Raw genomic sequence first — 19,990 nt, 5'->3', positions numbered from 1 at the left:
GTAATAGAGCCCATCCCAGAACGTGGCTATGGAATAGAGGATTCGCAGAAAACAAGTGTTAACTATGTTGTTAACTATGATTGTCATGAACAAGTTTGAGTGCTCTCATGAGCCAGTGCGCACGGGTGTTTATATGTGCCTCCATTTCCTCAGTTTCCCCATCTGTCCAACCAGAGGCAGGCCCATGCTGTGAGCACCTGTCTGCCTAAGAACCCATTCTATCTTCATTCCCCATGTTGGGGTCTCCCAGAGGCTTCTAAGTGCCTGGAGACCCCCATGCCAGGCAGCTAGAGGAGGGCCACGGGGCACCAGAGGGGGCCACGGGAAGGGGAGATGTAGGATCGCCTATCGGAGTAGGGAAGCCCTGGCTTGGACACCTGGGTCCCTGTCCTCTGTCTGAGGAACTACCACCCCCGAGTACCCACTTATGATCTAATGGGGAGCTCGGATGTCGGGGTTCCCGTCGCTCCCGCGGCGGGGGGTGGAGACCACCCAGGATGCTGGTCTCTGGAGTGGCTCAGATAGCTGGGTCCTGGTCCCTGGGGGGGGGTAGGTCTCGATGGCAACTTCTCGCCTTGTAAGGGAGGCGGGGCTTGAGCAGGTGCGAAGTCCCAGCCTTGTTGGGAGAGAGTGCTGACACCCGGGAGTTCTCTCCTGGAAAGGAAAGGTCTCGAACGCCTGGATCTGTGTCCCCGGCGTGGTCGCTGACGTCTGAGTCTGCACTGCTACGGGGGCTCGGGTGCAGGGTACTGGCCGTATCCGAGGGGCCGCTGGGGCGCTGGATTCCTCCCGAGGGGTGTGGAGTCGGTGCCCGGACTCCGGAGCTCCCCTCTTGGGGTCGGGAAGCTCCGAGTCCGAGGTTCCCATTCTGCCCCTCGCTGTTGCCGTGGGGCGAGAGGACTCAGTCACCAGGGTAGTCGGACCCCACAGCCGGGGAGGCGCGGGGGCGGGGCTGGGGCGGGGCCGGGGGCGGGGCTCCGGTAGACCCCGCCCCCTCCGGCGCTGTCCCGGCGTCTCCAAGTCTGCGAGCCCGCGGTGGGCACCCAGAGCGGGCGCCACAGCCCGCCCGTCCCGCTGCGCCCCGCATGCCCGGGGTCTATGGAGCGGCCCCTCCGCGCCGCCCGGCCGGCCCCCCGCCGCGCCCGGAGCCCGCCCTGCGGCCAGGTAACTGGGCTGGTTGTCCTGCGGGTAGGTGACGCTTGGAGGCTGGCATGAGGGGAAGGGGTTCTTCTGGGTCCTGGAGGAATGGGGGGCTGGAACTCCAGTGTGCTGGGGGCTGGGGTGTCCGGACGCCTGTGTCCCGAGGCTGGGGGAAGAGGCACACGGACGCTTGGGTCCTGGGAAGGAGGGGGCCGCGAGTCCTGGACGCCAGGGTCTGGGGCATCTGGACACCTGGTCGGAGAGGATCGCTGGGGACCTGGACCCTCCTGAGGGAAAGGGGTGTCCTGCACGCCTGGTCCTGGGGGAATGAAGACCCACCTGAACACGGCCCCGGTTCTAGGGGATCTGGACGCCAGGACACCTGGGCCCCGCTGTAGGGTCCATCCTGAGGGCGTCCTCGGGCTGAGGCTCTGGCCGCTGTGTCGGGGCCTGGGGCTCCCATGCCGGGGTCCTCAGGAAGTTGAAGCTGTGGGGATTTGGCGGCCCGGACACGTAGCGCCACCCCGAGGAGCTGGGGCGGGTGTCACTGGGCAGGACATAGGATGGGGTCCCTGCCCTCTGTCCCCCTACCTCCTTAGCCCAGCTGGGGAAATAGGCTCCCTGCAGAATCGGGGGGTCGGACGCCTGGGGGGATTGGGGGGCGGATCCCCGGAGAGGAGGGCTGGGGGGCTGAAGCCGGGTGTGCCTGGCCCTGGCGAGGCAGCCGCCCCCCGCTCGGCTTGGGCATGCTTGGCACGCAGCGCGCGGGCCGGTCCGATCCGTATGCGCGCCGCGTGCGCCCATTGGTATGCGGGAGCCGGCCCGGCGCGGGCGTGAGGCAGGCGCGCTGGCGGGCGGCGCGGGGGAGGCGGCGGCGGGGCACGTCCTCACCCAGAGCGCCAGTCCCGGGCAGGGTAGGGTGGGAGCTGCGGCCTCTTACCGGGGCTTCCAGGAATGGGAAACTGAGGCACCATCCAGCCTCAGGTCTTTGCTGGGACCCTGGGACCCCGAACCCCGCACGGACCTCAGTTTCCCTAGAAGGTCTCCCGAGGGCACTGAGTGCTGCCTCTGGCTCCTTCCCGCCGCAGGAGACGCGGGGCTCAGAACCCGCCTGAGCAAGCCCTCCGGGAGATGGCGGCCCCCTACCCCAGCAGTGGCGGCGGAAGCGAGGTCAAATGCGGGGGAAGCCGCGGCACCGGCGTCCCGTGGGACTTTCTGCCAGGGCTGATGGTCAAGGCCCCGCCGGGACCCTGGTGAGCAAAGCCCCGCCCCTCTGGCAGTGGCCCCGCCCCCAGGGAGGCGTCCCCGGGGACAGTTCACACCGATCTGTCCTCATCCCTCGGGAGAACTCACACCCAGCTTTTTGCCCCGCCCCTGGGGACAGAACTGCTTACCCTGAGTTGCTCAGCGCCGTTCTGCACCTTTCCCCTGCGTCGCTTCTGGTCCCTTCCTCGGAATTCGTGCCCAACATCCTTTATCGCTCCCACTTCCTCCTCCCTCCTCGGAATTTACACCCAAGGCTCTGTCCCCACGGCCGCTGTCCAGAAGTCACACTCAAGTCTGTTCCCACCTCCAGAGTGTCAGATCCACTCCCAACGTCCTGTCCCGTTGCCAAGGCCCCAGGAGGCCTCCGGGCCCCCGGGCCGCTGACGCCTCCTCCGCGCCGCCCGCCCAGCCTGCAGGCGCAGCGCAAGGAGAAGTCCCGGAACGCGGCGCGCTCGCGGCGCGGGAAGGAGAACCTGGAGTTCTTCGAGCTGGCCAAACTGCTCCCGCTGCCTGGCGCCATCTCCAGCCAGCTGGACAAGGCGTCCATCGTGCGCCTCAGCGTCACCTACCTCCGACTGCGCCGCTTCGCCGCGCTGGGGGCGCCGCCCTGGGGGCTGAGGGCCGCCGTGCCGCCGGCCGGGCTCGGTGAGTGCGCATGCGCGGGCCTAGGGTCCCCAGCTCCCCCCAGGACGACTTGGTGCAGCCGGGATTGCCCTCGCCCGGCTCTCTGGCCAGGAGGGGGCTCGGGGTTTGGAGTTAGCCAGAACCTTTGTGTGTCCCTATCAGGTAAGGTGGCTTCTGCTCTCCAAGCCTCAGTTTATTAATCTGTACAATGGGCACAAGAGGTTGGGATGATTTTGTGAATTCTGGTCTAAGCAAGGGCCTGGCAATACTAGGGATCAGACCACTAGTAAAAGTTATGACTGTGTTTTTATTAGAGATGAAGCATTACTATAACAAAGGAAACCCCCAGCTGCATGGGCGGGAAAGAGGGGACCCACCCTGGGTGTCCCATTCACTAATAAGCGGGAGACCCCGCACCCAGAGCTGAGGGGCCCCAGAGTGGTCCCAAGGACTCTGGAGTCTGAGTTTCTGGTTTGGGGGAGCAAGAGGGAGACAGTATAACATAGCGGGTAACATGGGGAGCTGCAGGGGGCCTCGCCTGAGTCCCTGTCTCCGCCGGCGACTCCCCAGCTTTGTAACCCCAGGCAGCTCGCCTCACTCCTCTGCGCTCCTTATTTGTGAAGTGTGAATGGGGATCAAACCTCCCCCAGGGGGCTGAGGAAGGGGTCACCCAGGCAGTATTGGTAAAGCCTCTGGCCGTGCCCAGCTCAGAGCAAGAGTCAGCAGGTGGCCAGGCTGTCACCGGCGGTGCCCTGCAGGGTTGCCGGGGGCTGCCGTTTACTGAGCATCTACTGGGGGTCTGGCGCAGGTTCGAGCGCTGGGATCCAGCAGGAAACGACAAAAGTCCCTGCCCTGGAGCAGCTGGCATCCTAGTGGCCAAGATACAACAGTAAAGAAATAAAAAAACAATATAACCTATAATATGTAAAAATAGAATATGTAACATACAGATACACACAGATATCTAGTTGTATTATTGCTCAGACTTTATTATTGAGACCTAATAACATGGTTATGTTGTTATTATTACTTCTATTTTACATCCAAACGCTTTGCTGTTAAGGCAGTGAATGTTGTCTTCACTCAGGTCTCAGAGGAAAGGGACAGGGCACCCCAGGCTACCCCTGTCCCTCCCTCCAGGAGAAGGGGTGTCCTTAGGGTGGGGTTGGAGGAGCTCCAGTTCGCCTCCTGCCCCATCCCAGGGAAGAAGGGGGAGAGAAAATAGCATTGATTAAGCTCGCAATAAATCACCATTTAAATTTAAATAATCCGGCTTCCCAGGCGGTAATTAGGCGAATTGACTGGCGCGGAGAGAATGCGGCATTAGCGCCGCTGATTACTGTCATTACCGCGAACAACATGTGCGCCGGCGGGGGATAAACATCTTGTCTATTGTCCCCGAGCTGGAGGGACGGAAGGCGGGGGCTAAGAGAGCCCCGCGCGTCCAGCTCCCCATTACCCGGATGGGCATTCCGAGGCTTAGAGGAGGCGGGGGCCCGCTGAGGTCGCAGCCCAGAGGTGGCCGAACCGCGGACTTAATCGACCCCCGCCGGGACCAAGAGCGGCCAGCTGTGCGAGTGCGGTACTGCGTGGACACCCCCCCCAGTCCTCAAATTGGGAAATCAGGGGACAGGGGCGTTTCTAGCTCTACAAGGTCCCTAACAAGAGGCCAAGCACCTGCTTCCATAGTTCGGATGGGGAAACTGAGGACAGCCGCTTTAGCTGAAGCCAGAAGGCAAAGCACCGTGCCCCACAGTCTCCAAAGGGGAGGGGCGCCCACACCTTCCTCAAAAATAATAGTAATAATGGACAATGCATGTGGCAGACACCGTGGTAAGCACTGTGTCCAAAGTCACCTGCTGTATCAGAGGGGCTCCCATTTTACAGAACGGGAAAGCTGAGGCCCAGACAGGTGCAGCTGTTTGCCCAAAGTCACATAGCCAGGATCGCAGGGCAGATGGCCGGGCTCCAGAGTCCGCCTCCTGAACCACCGTACCTGGCTTGTGTGTAGGTCCACAGGGATGGGTCCTACCCTGTCGCTGCCTCTCTGGGCCTCAGTCCACCATCTGTAAAGTGGGACAACAGATGTTAAATTGTAGCCCTGAGCCTTTGAGTCTGGGGAGGCGACAGCCTGGATCTCATGTTGGCATTCCCTGTTCTTTCAACAACACCCACTGAGTATCTTCCCCGTGCCAGGCCTGGGTGCCGGTGACACCACAGGGAACAAAATAAAGTCCTTGCTGTCAAGAGTGGAACCTCCAAACCTTACCTGCAAGGCCCCCTGCCCGCCCCCCCTTCCTGATCTCCTGCCCCCAACACTCACCTCCTTGCTGTTCTTCAGAGAAGCATGTTCCTTACCTCAGGGCCTTTGCACATGCTGGTGTTCCTCACCTCAGGGCCTTTGCACATGTTGTGATGTCCACCGGGCACTCCTGTCCCTCAAAATGTCAGCTCTTCAGTAAGGCCTTCCCTGACCACTCATTAAACATAATAACACCACCCAACACCACCCCCTACTCGGCAGCATTCCTTGTCTTCCTTCCTCACCTTCTTTCTTTCCATAGCACTTATTGTCATCAGAGACTCTGTATTTAGTTCTCTTGTCTATTGTGTCACTGTGTGTCTCTCCCCCACAGGCCCTTGGTCACTGAGCCTAGAACAGGGCCTGGGGCACAGGGAGGGCTCAATCATTAGTTGTTGAGCGGCTGTGGGAGCTGAGTGACCTGTGACATCTTAGATCACAGGTCAGGCAGTAACCTTGGAGATGAGACTCCAAGCGGGTGTGGAACAAGCTATGAGAAAAGCTGTTCTAGACAGAGGGAACGGCAAGTGCAAAGGCCCTGAGGCAGGCAGGATCAGCTTGCCGGGTGCAGGCCACAGCCATGAGGCCAGGGCCGGGGGTGGGGTCAGGTGAGGCAGGGGGTGGACACACAGTGGTCAGTGGGGGCCACGTGTGCAGGGCCTCGTGGACTGTGGTGACGATCTGGCTGTTGCCCAGGGAGCCTGGAGCTGGGCAGGTGGTGAGAGCAGAAGCAGGGAGCCCTGGGGGGCGACAGGTGCAGGGGTCCCGGTGGGGTGGGTGAGTGGCAGTCGGATGCAGGGGACATGGTCGGGCCCAGCCGGGGACTTGCTGAAAATACATGCAGGTGAGAGAGAGAGAGGCCAGACCCCAGGGAAGCAGCTGATGTTATTTGTAGTCATACCGATAAGAATGGTGGCTGGACTCAGGTATTAGGCACCCACTGTATACCCGCTTTGAAGGCGCTTTCCATGCACGAGCCTATTCTATCACCAGACCCATTTTGCAGATGAGGCTGAGAAAAGTACAGGCAGAAGTGCTGTGAGCACGGCGCCTCCCCAGGGATCCAGGCCCTGGGCAGTGTGAGGAGGGTCCCCCTGTCGCAGAATTCGCAGGGTGATGACCTCTGTCCTCGCTAATACCCCGTCAGCAAATCCCCTCAGGGCAGTTGAGACTAGGAGAATGGGAGGTGGAGGGTAAGCCCTGGGGACTCGGAGGAGGCCTCGGCTTCCCCCTGCCCCTGGGTCCCGCCACCTCTGCCTCTTGGTGCCCCTTCTGTGTGCCGGGGATGATGACTGGGGTTGGTCCGTGAGGGGAGGGGCAGATCTGGAAGTATCGAGGAGCCTCTTGTGGAATTAGGGGGATGGACAGAGGAGTGGGGGCATTTTGAAGGGAGGGGACAAACATGGGGGGAGGCGGTGGGGAGCTGGTGGGACTGCAGAGGTGGAGTCAGGGGCAATAAGACACGTCAGTCAGTGATCGAGACAGACTCTGGGGGTCCTTGTCACAGGGGACGGGACCGTGTGTGGGTCCCCGCAACACCCCCCCCCAACCCGACGCGCCCATTAACGCTGTTAATTGCGGCGGCTCAGTCTGACCCAGGCTGATCCTGGGAGAGGGAAAATGAAGGAATTAGCAAAAATGACAGGGGAAAATTGCGACAATTAGCAGGCAGCATTGTTCCTGCCTGTCACCCGGCTGGTTCTGAGCTGCATCTCGGGAGAGGGGTCCCCATCACCCCCCCCAAACCCAGTTATTGTTCCTGGAGCTCCAGGCGGGGGTGGAGGGAGGGCAGCCTGGAGGCTGTGGGGGCTCCTGGGAGGAGGCGGCGGCCTAGACACTGGGGGGGCTGCGTGGGGGAGGGGCGGGGCCTCCTGAGGTGTTTTGATGGCCTGGTAATAACAATAGTAATCACACTATTAATGCCAGTCCCGCTCTGCGTGCCGCGGCACCTGCTGTGTGCCAGGCCCGAGCTAGGCCCTTTCTGGCTGGTGAGTGCACCGAATGCAGCGCTCCTAGCAAACCCACTTGGCAGAGGAGGAAACTGAGGCACAGAGAGGCGAAGAGGCTGGGCCCAGGGCACGTAGCCAGCGCCAGCACTGGGGTCTGATACCAGACCTAGACCCTTAGCCCCACAGGAAGCAGGCGCTGGGGGACCCTCGAGGTCACTGAGTTCTTCCCCTCACTCCCTGCTCTCAGCACTGGGCTTAGATGTCCCTTGGGGGGTTGTCCTCTGCAGGGTCAGGGTCACCTGGGGTTCTGGGTGGGGACGGGCTCTGGGACTCCCAGGTCTCTGCCCACCCCCAGCACAAGATCTGGGCCAGCTCCTGACTGTAGGGGGTGGGGCAGGGACCTGTGTCTCATTCACCATCTCTGTCTCTGCATACCTGTCTCTCTCTGCCTCTGTCTCTCTGTCTCTGCATCTCTTTTCCTCTGTCTATCTCTTTTTTGTTTGTTTGTTTGTTTGTTTGTTTGTTTTTGTTTTTTGGGTTTTTTTTTTGAGACAGAGTCTCGCTTTGTCACTCGGGCTAGAGTGAGTGCCGTGGCGTCAGCCTAGCTCACAGCAACCTCAAACTCCTGGGCTTAAGCAATCCTACTGCCTCAGCCTCCCGAGTAGCTGGGACTACAGGCATGCGCCACCATGCCTGGATAATTTTTTCTATTTTTAGTAAAGACGGGGTCTCACTCTTGCTCAGGCTGGTCTTGAACTCCGGACCTCAAGTGATCCTCCCGCCTCGGCCTCCCAGAGTGCTAGGCTTACAGGCGTGAGCCACAGCCTTTATATCCCTCTGTCTTTGTTTCCCTGTCAATTTCTGTGTCAATTTCTCTATGTCTATATATGTCTCTGTCCTTTTCTCTTTTTAAAAAAAATTTTATTGAGGTAAAATTTACATAACATAAAATTAGCTATTTTAAAGTATACAATTCAGTGACAATGAGTATAGTCCCAATGTTGTGTGGCCATCACCTCTATCTAGTTCCAAAACATTTTCATCAACCCAAAAGAAACCCCCACGCCCATTAAACAGTCACTCCCATCCCCCTGCCCTGCCCCTGGCAGCCACTCATCTGTTTTCTGTCTCTCTGGACCTGCCTGTTCGGGACAGGGACATTTCACATAAATGGAGTCATACAACACGTGGCCATGTCTGGCTCCTTTCATGCAGCAGAACGGTTTCAAGGTTCATCCACACTGTAGCACGTATCAGAGTTTCATTCTTTTTTGTGGCTGAATAATATTCCATTGTATAGATAGATCACTTTTTTTTTTTTTTTTTGAGACTGGTCTTGAACTCCTGGGCTCAAGTGATCCTCCTTCCTTGGCCTCCCCAAGTAGCTGGGACTACAGAGGAACCACCAAACCGTTTTCCACAGCGGCTGCACCATTTTACATTCCCACCAGCAGTGTACGAGGGTTCCAATTTTTCCACGTGCTCGCCAACACGGGTCTTCTGTGTGTTTGATGCTAGCCATCCTGGTGGGTGTGGGGTGGTATTTCATCGTGGTTTTGATTCGCATTTCCCTAATGACTAATGATGTTGAGCATCTTTTTTCATGTGCTGTTGGCCATTTATCTATCTCTTTTGCAGAAATATCTATTCAGGTTCTTTGGCCATTTTGAGTTGTCTCTTTGTTATTGAGCCGGAACATCCCTGTCTCTTTCTCTCTGTTCCTTCACGCATGTCTGTCTCTGCCTGACTCCACCTGTTGCTGTCCAGTCTGCCTCCTCCTCACCCTGCAGGGCCGAGTCACACGTCCCCTCCCTCGGCAGCCCTTGCCCGCGGGTCATTTCACATCACCTATTCGGTTCTTCATAGCACTGGCCACAAATGACAATTCTATATTTATGAGTTTCTGGCTTGTTGTTCATCTGGCCCTGGCCTGGGAGCCCAATGAGGGCAGGCTGCCCTGTCCTGGTCACCTCTCTGTCCACAGCACCACCCAGGACAGGATCTGCGGCAGTAGGTTTTCAGGGAGCTTTTGCTGAGTGAATGAATGAATGGCTGGATGAATTAATGAATCCCTCTATGCAATCCCTGGCTGTCTCTCTGTCTCTGTGTGTCTTAGTCACTCTGTTTGCCCATCTCTGCCCCTCCCCACACCCCAAGTCTCTCCCCCAAAGGGCCCCCCAGTGCCCCAAGATGGCTACAGGCCTGGGGGAAAGAGGGAGACTCGGGAGGCCTGCCCCGGCCAGCGTCAGCCAGACCAACAGGGCCTGGCCTCATCCCTCCCTCTGCCCCCAGCCCCCGGCCGCCGGGGCACCGCGGCGCTGGTGTCCGAAGTCTTCGAGCAACACCTGGGAGGACACATCTTGCAGGTGAGGCCCTCCCCTGCCTGCTGCTCCTTGCTGCCACCTGGTGGCCGCCGCTGGGGAACAGCAGCCTCTTCTCCAGCATCCGTCCCAAGGGGAGCACCAGAACTGGGGGGCGGAGTGCTGGGGCTCCCCCTTCTGCCTGCCCTTCCCTAGGGCCCCTCTTCCCGCCAGAGTGATCCATCCCAGGGACCAGATTTCAGAACTTCTCTTACCACCCGGCGGCTGGACAGATAGACACCAGTTCCTCCCCTTCCCCCTCCCTGTCTGTCCCAACTCTAGTCCCTGGATGGCTTCGTGTTCGCCTTGAACCAGGAAGGAAAATTCCTCTACATCTCAGAGACGGTCTCCATTTATCTGGGTCTCTCGCAGGTAAGGGGCCTCCAGTGGGCCACCTGTACTGGCTCAGCCGCCAACTCCCTGGCCGGGCCCACGCATGCCCTTCCTCTCCTCTGGCCTCACCATCCCAACGAGAAAAATGGACTGGATATGTGGTTCCCAAAGTGTGTTCCTTGGAACCCTGCATGGCACCCAACATGGCTCATCCCCATAGACGGAGGAGGGTTATTAATGTCACAGGTGAAGTGGAGGAAAGCAAGTTAGCTGGAAGATCAGTTTGCCAATGACTGGCCAGATGCTGCATATTTACCAACACTTGTTTCTTCTTGACAATTTTAAAGGTTTGCCGAATTTCATATAGGAAGGGTTGGAGGTTGAAGGCTTTCCGTGGCATTTCAGCTGGCCCGCTTGCGTGTCTGTCCTTATTTCAGCCTGTTGTTTCTGCCCCGGCTCCTGCAGCCGGGGGCTGACACGTCAAAGGCCGGCAGGGAGCTGCTGACAGCCTGTCCTTGGGACCCTGGCTTTTCATAGCACCGCAGGCCTTGCAGATTGCTGTCGACTTTTGTCACTTTAACAAACCTCGTTGGCAGATGGGAAATTTGGGAAATTCAGTGCATTGGCAATTTCCTCTTTGGGGGCAGCTTTCCAGTGAGTTGTTAGAGATTTCTGGAGGAGGAAGGCCCAAAGGGAGGGGACTTCGGACAAGAGGAGGGGAGGGAGGAAGGGGGACTGGAGGACAGGCTCGAAACTGGTGTGTGGGGGGAGCCCAGAGGGATGAGGGTAGCGGGAAGCAGTGGGGGCCATGGCCTCTGAGTGGGGACAGAAGGCCGGAGGGCCAGTGAGGACGCTGGGGCGGGAACACAGTGAGGAGAAGGCGGGGTGGGTGGCTGGGGCCTGGGCTGGGGGAGAGGGCGAGAAGGGGGTTGCCGCGAGAGAGCTCTGGGAGGCAGCTCTGGATGAAACAGTGTCTGATTCAAAGGTCCTAACTCTTTAAAAAGTTCGAAAGCCAGTCAGTCCACTGCTTGCACTCTGAATCCCATTCCTGCGGGGACATCCCGGGACGCGTGGCAGGGCACGATGGCTGTCCGCGGGCGGGCGGGAGGGAGTAAGCAGGAGTCGGGGGCAGGGAATCCTCACTGATCTCTGAGTATGCAGCGAGAAGAGCCTGAGTTTGTATCCGCCTTTTAAAAATCTTTTGCGAATAAAAACGCAAGACTGGCACGAAGCGCACCTGCCCGCAGGCGAGCGACCTCACCGCCCTGCGTTCCCCCCCGCCGCCGGCAGGTGGAGCTGACGGGCAGCAGCGTCTTCGACTACATCCACCCCGGGGACCACTCCGAGGTGCTGGAGCAGCTGGGGCTGCGGGCCCCGGCCCCGGGCCCCCCCACGCCGCCCTCCGTCTCCTCCTCTTCCTCCTCCTCCTCCTCGCTTGCGGATACTCCCGAGATCGGTAATTCTAAGGGGCCCCAAAGAACGAACCCTGAGGGTAGACAGGGGACGCCTGGTGCACCCTATCCAGCCGTGCCTCGTTTACTCAGAAGCCACTCTCGTCCGAGCTGTGCAGCGTCTTTGCAAAACGCATCAGAGCCTAAATGGAGGCGGTGAGACCTAGCTCCCTAAGAATGCCTGGCTCCCCGGGATGTGAGCTTTAGAAAGACCCGCCGGCCTGGCCGCCGAATGGAGGTGGGAGGGGCTTCCGAATTGGTAAATAATTGCAAGGCGGGCTTATTGGACATCTACACTGTGCTGTGCCTTTAAGGACGTAACTGCAGGCTAGGCCCTGTGGCGGTGGCGCAAGCCTGCGGTCCCAGCTACTCGGGAGGCTGAGGCAGGAGGATCGCTTGAAGTCAGGAGTTTCAGGTTGCAGTGAGCTATGATGACGCCACTGCACTCTAGTCGCCACTGCACTCTCCTCGGGGGACAGAGCAAGGCTCTGTCTCAAAAAAAAAAAAAAAAAAAGTACATAACTGCATTAACCACAAGCCCACAAAGCAGGAACTATTATCTCCATTTCACAGAGCAGAAAACTGAGGCACAGCACAGAGAGGTCAAGTTAATTGCTGCAGGTCACACAGCCGTAAGTGGTTGAGTTGGGCTCCGGCCCAGTCTGTCCCGCTCCAGGGTCAGTCCTCCTAACCCTTCTCTCCAGTGGAAATTTCCGCACCCGTGCTGGGGAGGGAGGGTGCTGGAGATTACCCGACAGCTCCTTTTAGCTCTGAGATGGAGGGGGCCTCTGAGGCTGTCCTGTAAATAGGACTTTCCTATCTTGGGTTTGCTTCACACGAAAAACATCTGAGCTGTCAGCTGCGCGCAAGTGTGGGGAGATAGATTGCTGCGCGTGCGGGACTGGTGGGGCTTGTGGCTGTGCTTGGACTTGGGTTTGGCGCACAGGTCATCTGTGTGAGCCTATTTGTAAGATTGTATTGTGGGGTTCACAGAATAATCTGGACTCGTGAGTCTTAATTGTTGCTATTCCCCGAGCCCCTGCTCCGTGCCAGGCCCTGTCTGGGGACACAGTAGTGACCATGACAGCTCCAGCCACCCCCACCTGGGGCGCACGGTCCAGTGGGGGAGACTGACCTGTCCTCAGACAATGGCAACCGTGAGGGGGCAGGTGACCCAGCCCAGGGGAAGGGAGGGTTTCCTGGAGGATGCAGCCAGAGAGGTGGGCTTTCCTCTGAAGGCCCTAGTGAGCTACGGCAGGCTCAGAGCAGGAGACGGACGGGGTGAGATGTGAGCTTTAGACTCAGCGGCAGCCACATACAGGGAGCTTATGACCTCATCATCGTGAGCTTGCAGGACCCGAAGACGTGTCTCAGAGGAAGTGTGGCCGTGACCCCGTGGGTATCCCGTTTCCGGTTGGCTCTGCAGGGGTGGGGGCACCCATGTGTTTCCTCCTCAGGGCCCCATAACCTTCCTTCCCTGTCCACCCCAGAGGCCAGCCCCACCAAGGTGCCCCCCTCCTCCCTGGTCCAGGAGCGATCCTTCTTCGTCCGCATGAAATCCACCCTCACCAAGCGGGGGCTGCACGTCAAGGCCTCGGGGTACAAGGTGGGTGTGGGTGGCCTGGCCCCGGCCTGACTCCACGTTCCCTGCCCGGGCAGGGAGGGCTCCTGCATTCCCACCAGCTATGTTCCTGGCCCCAGGGGGACTTAGGGGACCAGGCTGGTGGCTTCACTGGCTGCGTGTGGCTTAGGAAACCAGGTCTAGGAACTGGGGATGGGGGTGTCACACACTGCCCCTTGTGCCTCAGTGCCTGTGGGTGACACATGGAACCTGGCCTGGTGGCCTGGTGGTCATGGTTCTCCTGCCCCATGCCCTGCCTGGAGCCTCTTCCAACCACGCCCACTGCCAGCAGGTCATCCACGTGACTGGGCGCCTTCGGGCCCACGCCCTGGGCCTTGTGGCCCTAGGCCACACGTTGCCCCCAGCCCCACTGGCTGAGCTGCCACTGCATGGACACATGATCGTCTTCCGGCTCAGCCTGGGCCTCACCATCCTTGCTTGTGAGAGCAGGTACCGGGGTTGGGGGCTGGATGGGGGCGCACAGGAGACCTGGCGGGCCGGTGGGGGGGGCAGCCCTGGAGGTGGAAGAGCAGCAGGGGTGGGGTAAGGGGAAGAAGGGAGGAAAGGCAAGGTGGGGGCAGGGCTGGGGCCTTTAGGGGCGGAGGAGGGCAGGAGGGGCTGTGCCTGGTGGAGACTCTGAGGCCCAGGACCTCCCTCTGGGGCTGCTCATGCTGAGGTCCGCCTGTCTCAGCCCCCTCGTCCATTCCCTGTCCCGCCCTGCACAGGGGGAAAGTTAAAGGGTGAAATAGTCCCTGCAGTGCCTGGGCCTGGCCTGAATGCTCACTGCCACCCTGGGAGGGACACTGTTATCATGTCCATTTTGCAGAGAGGAAAACGGAGGCCCGGAGCCAGGGTTGGAACCCCAGGTGACTCTGGAGCCAACTCTCCCTCTCGGCCTCCGTGCTCTCAGAATCCTCCTGCCCTCCTCTCTCTCTTGTCCCAGAGTTAGTGACCACATGGACCTGGGGCCCTCAGAGCTGGTGGGCCGCAGCTGCTACCAGTTTGTCCACGGACAGGATGCAACCAGGATCCGCCAAAGCCACCTGGACTGTGAGTTATGCCTTCACCGACTGCCCCCAGACCTACCTAAGCACCCCACCGCCCAGCCCCCTGGAAGTCCTCCTTAGGCCTGGCCACAGTCCTTCCTGCTGCACCGCCAGCTCCCGGGGCTCAATTCAGCATAGAAAGAGCAGCAAGGAGACCCTGAGCAACGGCTCAGGGTGGGAGCGGGAGCAAGGGGACTGGGGGGCCTCTGAGCCACCCTTAAGAACCTGGGTGGCCGTGATGCTGAGCTGCGTCCCGGTCTCTCTGACTCTGGCTCTCTCCTCCTCGCTGTCTTCCCCTTCCTGTCTCCCTGTCCTCCTCCACTGGCTTTCTCTCCCTCTCGCCTGTCTGCTCCTGTCCACCTGTCTGTCTCTCTCGGGCCGCCACGCCCCGCCCCCGCCCGGGCTGGGCCCAGTGCTGGACAAGGGTCAGGTGATGACCGGTTACTACCGCTGGCTACAGCGCGCCGGGGGCTTTGTGTGGTTGCAGTCCGTGGCCACCGTGGCTGGGAGCGGGAAGAGCCCCGGGGAGCACCACGTGCTCTGGGTCAGCCACGTGCTCAGGTGAGGGCCGTGCCCCACCCCTCCCACCGCACCCAGGGCCCAGCCACCTGGACCCCCTCCCAAAGAGTCTGCTGTCTCTCCCCTCCTCGAGCTGGGGCTCTTCCAGGAGGGTTTCTAGAACAGGACAAGCCCGGAGGGGTCTGCAGACAGGAAAGGGACAGGGGGACGGTGAAAGCAAAGGCCCAGTGATAGAATGAGAGGTCTCTGTCAGGAGACAGAGTTGCTGGGGGCAGGGGGACAATACCTTTGAGGGAGGTAGTAGGAGCAGGTTCACAGCGGCCACAGCCCAGGTTGAAGGTCTGGACTTGACTCTGGAGCACTGGGGAGCTATGGCAGGCTCTTACCAGGGGAGGGCCACAGAGCACAGCAATTCGTGGGAAGCAGCCAGAAGGGGAGAAGGGCACTCCCAGCAGAGGGCACAGCAGAGGCAAAGGCTCAGAGCAACAGCCTGACCTGTCCCAGGAACGCAGTTGTGCTTGGGGACAGAGTATAAAGTCCTGAGAGATAAGGCTGAGGATGAATTGCTGGGCCTTTTCTCTCAGGGGCACTGGGGAGCCATAGAAGGCTTTAGAGCTGGAGAGGGTCACACTCAAATCTGTTTTTTTTGTTGTTTGTTTTTTGAGATGAGGTTTTGCTGGGTTGCCCAGGCTAGATTCAAACTCCTGGGCTTTAGTGATCCTCCCAAGTAGCTGGGACTACAAGTGTGCACCACCATGCCCAGCTCAAGTCTAGTTTTTAGAAAGATCCCCTGGCTGCCATGGTGAAGGGGAACTGAGGGACAAGACAGGCACTGGGGTCCAGGGAGGAGGCTGGGGCAGGTCCTGGGGATGCCGGACTCTTAAGTGTGGAGGAGGGAGGCGGCCACCTCCTGCCCAGGTCCCTGGCCTTGCTGGGCCTGGGTTTGGGCTCCTGAGAAGAGCAGCAGGTTTGGAAGGAAGAAGCTGAGGTCAGATGAGCATGAGGTGCCAAGGGACACCAAGGCAGTGACATCCAGGTGGCCATGGGCCATACAGGTCTAGCCTCAGAGAGAGCCAGCCTGGGCTGGAAATCAACTTGCAGTTTGGGGGTCTGGCGATGAGCCCTTTAAGGGCCTCAGGGTGGGGGCTCCACATTCACTGGCAGGGGGGTGTCTACACTGACGGGGGCAGGGGAAGTCCACACTTACCGCACACTGGGCAGCCCGGGAGGACCCCTGGCCCCCAGCCCCATCTGTCTTGTCCCCAGTCAAGCCGAGGGTGGCCAAACACCTCTGGACGCCTTCCAGCTTCCAGCCAGCGTGGCCGGTGAGGACGAGCCCAGCCCAGCGCCAGAGCCCACAAGTAAGCCCCACCTCGGCCCGGGAAGCTCCCAGGAACCTCTGGGACCTCCATTGTCCCGTCCAGAAGCCACTAGCCACATGTGGCCACTCACTTACATTAACATGAAAATTCAAGGGCTCAGTGGCCACATGTGGCCAGTGGCTGCCTCCTGGGACAGTGCAGACATAGAACATTTCCATTACCACAGAAAGTTAGTTCTGTTCTGGAACGTTCTATTGAACAGCACAGGTCTACACCGGGGTTTCTCAGTCCCAGCCCTACTGACATTTAGGGCCAGGTGATTCTTTCTTGTGGGGGCTGTCCTGCGCTCTGTAGGATGTTTAGCCGTGAGATGCCAGTGGTACCCTCCTCCCAGTTGTGACAACCAAATGTCCCCAGACACTGCCAGGTGTGCCCTGGGGTACAAAGCGCTCCCGCTGAGAACTACAGTCCGGCCTGCTGCGCACAGCTCCATTCCGCAGACGGGCAGACTGAGGGCTAGGGCCGCACACGGTGCGCTCAGACGCTTCCTCCCGCAGAGCCGGAGCCTCGGGCGGAAAGGAAGCAGGCTGCGGCCCCGGCCAGGAACGAGGCCCCCCAGACCCGGGGCAAACGCACCAAAGCGGAGCCCGGCCCGAGGGAAACTAAAGGCTCAGAGGACAGTGGCGACGAGGAGCCGTCCAGCCACGCGGCCCCGCCACGGCCCGAGTTCACTTCTGTCATCCGGGCGGGGTCCCTGAAGCAAGACCCGGCGAGGCCGTGGGGCCTGGTGGCCCCCGGGGACCCCCCTCCCGCCCTCCTCCACGCGGGCTTCCTGCCGCCCGTGGTGCGGGGCCTGTGCACGCCGGGCGCCATCCGCTACGGCCCCGCCGAGCTGGGCCTCGTGTACCCGCACCTGCCGCGGCTGGGCCCGGGCGCCGCCCTCCCCGAGGCCTTGTACCCCACCCTGGGCCTGCCCTACCCCGGGCCCGCGGGCGCCAGGGCGCAGCGCAAGGGGGACTGAGGACGGGGAGAGTCCGCGGGGGACGTGACAATTAAACGCCTGCTCCGCGGGCAGCTCCTCGCTCGTTTCTGTCTCCTCCTCGGGTCTCCACCTCCCCTCTCCCTCGCTCCACGCCCTCCAGGCCCCCAGTAACGCGCGCCACAGGCAGCTGGAGTGAGCAAGGCTCGGGTTTTAATGTCCCAGTCCTCACTCGTGCGGCGGCCGGCCCGCCTCGTCCGGGCCTTCTGCGGTGGCCGTCCCGTCGTCCTCGGGCACCAGCTCCACGTCCAGCTCCAGCTGGCCCATGTACAGGCCCACGGCACACGCCCAGAGCAGGCTGGCGGCCAGCACGGCGCCCACGCCCGCGGCCGCGCCCCCCAGCGTCAGCTGCATGGGCCCCCGCAGCGCGGCCAGGCCCACCGCGTACGAGGCGCCGCCCCACACCACGCACAGGCCGCCCAGCAGGAAGAAGCCTGCGGAGGAGGCGGGGGTCAGAGCTGCGGCGGGGGTCGGGGTCGGGGTGGCACAGGGCGTGCCGGGCGGGTCTGGGGGGCAGGGGCAAGGGCAAGGGCAGGGCCATGCGGGTCTGGGACCTTCATCTTTATTGAGAAGTCAGACTGGGGGACATAGCCATGCCCTAGGCCACCCACTCCGGTGGTGTGGGGACGCTCAGCAGGCGGAAGAATGGGGGGGGTTACCCTTACTACTGGGTGGGGGAAGGGGCAAGAGGGAGCCCACCCTCACCAGGGCTCCACATGCTCGAGTCAGGGAGGGGGCGTCCACATTCTCTGGGGGGGGGGGGGGTCTGCACTCACCATAGGCAGCTTCCCGACCCATGTCGCTCTGCATGAAGGAGATGACGCCGATGCCCGATGCCAGGAGGCCATTGCGGAACCAGGAAAGGAAGGCTGGAGGGAGGGGGAGATGGGAGTATCAAAGTCACCCCAAAACCTGCCTCCTAGGCCCCCTCAGCCCAAATTGTCAAACTGAGAGGCCCTGTTCCCCTCTCCACCCTAGCCAGCCACTAGGCGAACCCACCCCAAATCCTCACTTCTCCCAGAAAGCCCCCCACCGAACCCCACGCCCCTGTGTCCTCTCCCCCAAAGTCTGCAACACCAGAGATTCAAGACGGTCTCTGCAGATTCTGGAGGACAACCTAGAACCAACGTCGCAGAACCTCAATCTGAGGACAGGACATGCCAAGGGGTCATCTTGGTCAACCGCTCCCCCATGTGCATCCCCACGGCCTGCCCTCTCACTTCTTTTTCACAACTCGGGACAAACTGTTTCCCCAAGCCGGCCTCTCTCCAGCCTCCCCCTTCACTTCCCTTCAGATGCCACCACCTCCTACCGGGTATGGCCTGTGCCAATCCCATCCACGTCCGCCTGCATTCAACTGGCGGTGCCAACGCACTGGCATCCGTGCAACGCCCCAGTCCTCCCCATCCTATCTAGGCGCCAGGTCGGTTCCAACCTGGACATGCTCCCCATAGGAGGCTCCTCCCCCCTGCAGCCTAGATCACCTCCCCTCCAATCAGCCAAGAGCTTTCCTGCAGTTGGTTGTCCCCTGCTCCAATCCGGGACGTCCCCTCTCCTGCGGAGATCCACACTCGGCTTTCCGCGGAGTGGTCGCCTCTGCAATCCGAACGGACCCCTCTTGCCGCAACTCCCCCACGCTCAGCGCTCTCTGGAAGCCTCTCTCATCCAGGCGGGCGCAGTTCTGCAAGGCTGCCTCTCCTGGCCGGGCCACCCCATCTCGACTGCGCCCCAGAAACTGGACTCACCGTCCCCGCCGCAAGCCCTTCCCCCGTGCGGGCAGCCTGCGCTTCCCGGCGCTCGCACGGAAGCCGGTCTCCCGCGGATCCCGGGCCCCGCATCCCGCAGCAGGCCCAGCCGCATCGCCCACTCACACGCGCGGGCTGCTCGGGCTCTCCAGACCCCTCCCACCGGACAGCCCCCAGCCCCCGACACAGACCTGTCTCGTGTGCCTTCCGGAGGAGCCAAGCGTCCGCGCGATCTAGCTCGGACACTGGGGGCGGCGAAGCCCCGGCGCGGAGGCCGTGACCGGGGGCGAATGACCCCCGGGCGCCCCCGCTCCGGGGCCGCTGAGGCGGCAGCAGCGACCTCCGGAAGCGGAGACGGGCCAGGCGGGCGACCCGAGCCCACCACCAGCCGCCTCCCATGGTTCACACTACGGCCGCTGCGCGCCGTGCCGCCCCACGGGCCGCCCGTAGGCTCCAGCTCACGTCACTCAGGGGGATCGGACTGGCCATTGGCTTTGCGCCTGCCACTCATAGCCGGCGTGCCCTGTCCATTGGTCGCAATGGTAATAATTCCCTCCTCTGTCATCTATGCCGGTAGTGCGCGTCCCTTTTTGATTTTTCGCCTGGACTACGAATCCCAGCGCTCATTGCGTCCGGGGAAGGCCGGTCTTCTCAAGTCGTGGGCGAGACGTCTGCTGGGACTTGTAGTTTTTATTAATAACTTTAAGTCCAATGGCCAGAAAAAACAAAACTTGGGATGCTTAATGTAGACCTTTTGCAAAATCACGTGGAGCTCAGAGACGAGAGTAGAAATTACCAGAAATCTCACCAATGAGCGATTACTCCTAATTTTTTGTTGTTTTCTAGTCTTTTTTCTATGCAGATGGAAAATAAGATGCCATTTGACAAATTAATTTTTCCATATAACAATATATTGTGAACATTGGCCCGTGGCATTGAGAATATTTTTCCATGGCATTGTTTTAATTTTAAAAATATTACTTATGTTGAACATGGTACCGAATACAGAGTCTAATGAAAAGTAATTCCTGGCCAGTCACAGTGGCTCACTCCCGTAATCCTAGCACTCTGGGAGGCCAAGGCAGGAGGATTGCTTGAGGCCAGGAGTTGGAGACCAGCCTGGGCAAGAGAGAGACACCATCTCTACTAAGAATAGAAAAATTAGCCCGGTATGGTGGCATGCGCCTGTAGTCCCAGCACTCGGGAGACTGAGGCAGGAGGATCGCTTGAGCCCAGGAGTTTGAGGTTAATGTGAGCTAGGCTGATGCCGAGG

The 19,990-nt window shown here is 60.4% G+C and overlaps 2 protein-coding genes across 2 annotated transcripts; one reads left to right on the top strand and one right to left on the bottom strand.

The window, feature by feature from the left end:
* The first annotated feature begins 1,030 nt into the window (after nucleotides 1-1,030).
* NPAS1 (neuronal PAS domain protein 1) lies at nucleotides 1,031-17,014 on the top strand. The gene is made up of 12 exons (XM_045531333.1): nucleotides 1,031-1,188; nucleotides 2,229-2,393; nucleotides 2,816-3,051; nucleotides 9,574-9,647; nucleotides 9,924-10,013; nucleotides 11,265-11,430; nucleotides 12,916-13,031; nucleotides 13,339-13,496; nucleotides 13,990-14,096; nucleotides 14,506-14,653; nucleotides 15,878-15,972; nucleotides 16,491-17,014. The coding sequence occupies exons 2-12, from the start codon at nucleotides 2,272-2,274 to the stop codon at nucleotides 16,952-16,954; spliced, it is 1,776 nt and encodes a 591-aa protein (XP_045387289.1). The 5' UTR covers nucleotides 1,031-1,188; nucleotides 2,229-2,271; the 3' UTR covers nucleotides 16,955-17,014.
* Nucleotides 17,015-17,103: 89 nt separating this feature from the next.
* TMEM160 (transmembrane protein 160) lies at nucleotides 17,104-19,142 on the bottom strand. Its single transcript, XM_045531334.1, has 3 exons — nucleotides 18,909-19,142; nucleotides 17,749-17,841; nucleotides 17,104-17,406 (listed from the first exon to the last, which is right to left on the bottom strand). Exons 1-3 carry the CDS (start codon nucleotides 19,114-19,116, stop codon nucleotides 17,141-17,143), a joined length of 567 nt encoding a protein of 188 aa, XP_045387290.1. The 5' UTR covers nucleotides 19,117-19,142; the 3' UTR covers nucleotides 17,104-17,140.
* Between the last annotated feature and the right edge of the window lie 848 nt (nucleotides 19,143-19,990).

The sequence above is a fragment of the Lemur catta genome, chromosome 19 (assembly GCF_020740605.2).
Source record: "Lemur catta isolate mLemCat1 chromosome 19, mLemCat1.pri, whole genome shotgun sequence".
Classification (NCBI taxonomy): Eukaryota; Metazoa; Chordata; class Mammalia; order Primates; family Lemuridae; genus Lemur; species Lemur catta.
This window is presented reverse-complemented; position numbering and strand designations above follow the sequence as displayed.

What these genes read in the sequence shown, in the direction of transcription:
- NPAS1 (XM_045531333.1), top strand. Translation starts at nt 2,272, where the DNA reads ATGGCGGCCCCCTACCCCAGCAGTGGCGGCGGAAGCGAGGTCAAATGC. An exon ending in AAGGCCCCGCCGGGACCCTG is followed by an intron (nt 2,394 to 2,815) that starts GTGAGCAAAGCC and finishes CCGCCCGCCCAG; the next exon opens with CCTGCAGGCGCAGCGCAAGG. An exon ending in CCGCCAAAGCCACCTGGACT is followed by an intron (nt 14,097 to 14,505) that starts GTGAGTTATGCC and finishes GGCTGGGCCCAG; the next exon opens with TGCTGGACAAGGGTCAGGTG.
- TMEM160 (XM_045531334.1), bottom strand. Translation starts at nt 19,116, where the DNA reads ATGGGAGGCGGCTGGTGGTGGGCTCGGGTCGCCCGCCTGGCCCGTCTC. An exon ending in CCGGAAGGCACACGAGACAG is followed by an intron (nt 17,842 to 18,908) that starts GTCTGTGTCGGG and finishes CCCTCCCTCCAG; the next exon opens with CCTTCCTTTCCTGGTTCCGC. An exon ending in GGGTCGGGAAGCTGCCTATG is followed by an intron (nt 17,407 to 17,748) that starts GTGAGTGCAGAC and finishes CCTCCTCCGCAG; the next exon opens with GCTTCTTCCTGCTGGGCGGC.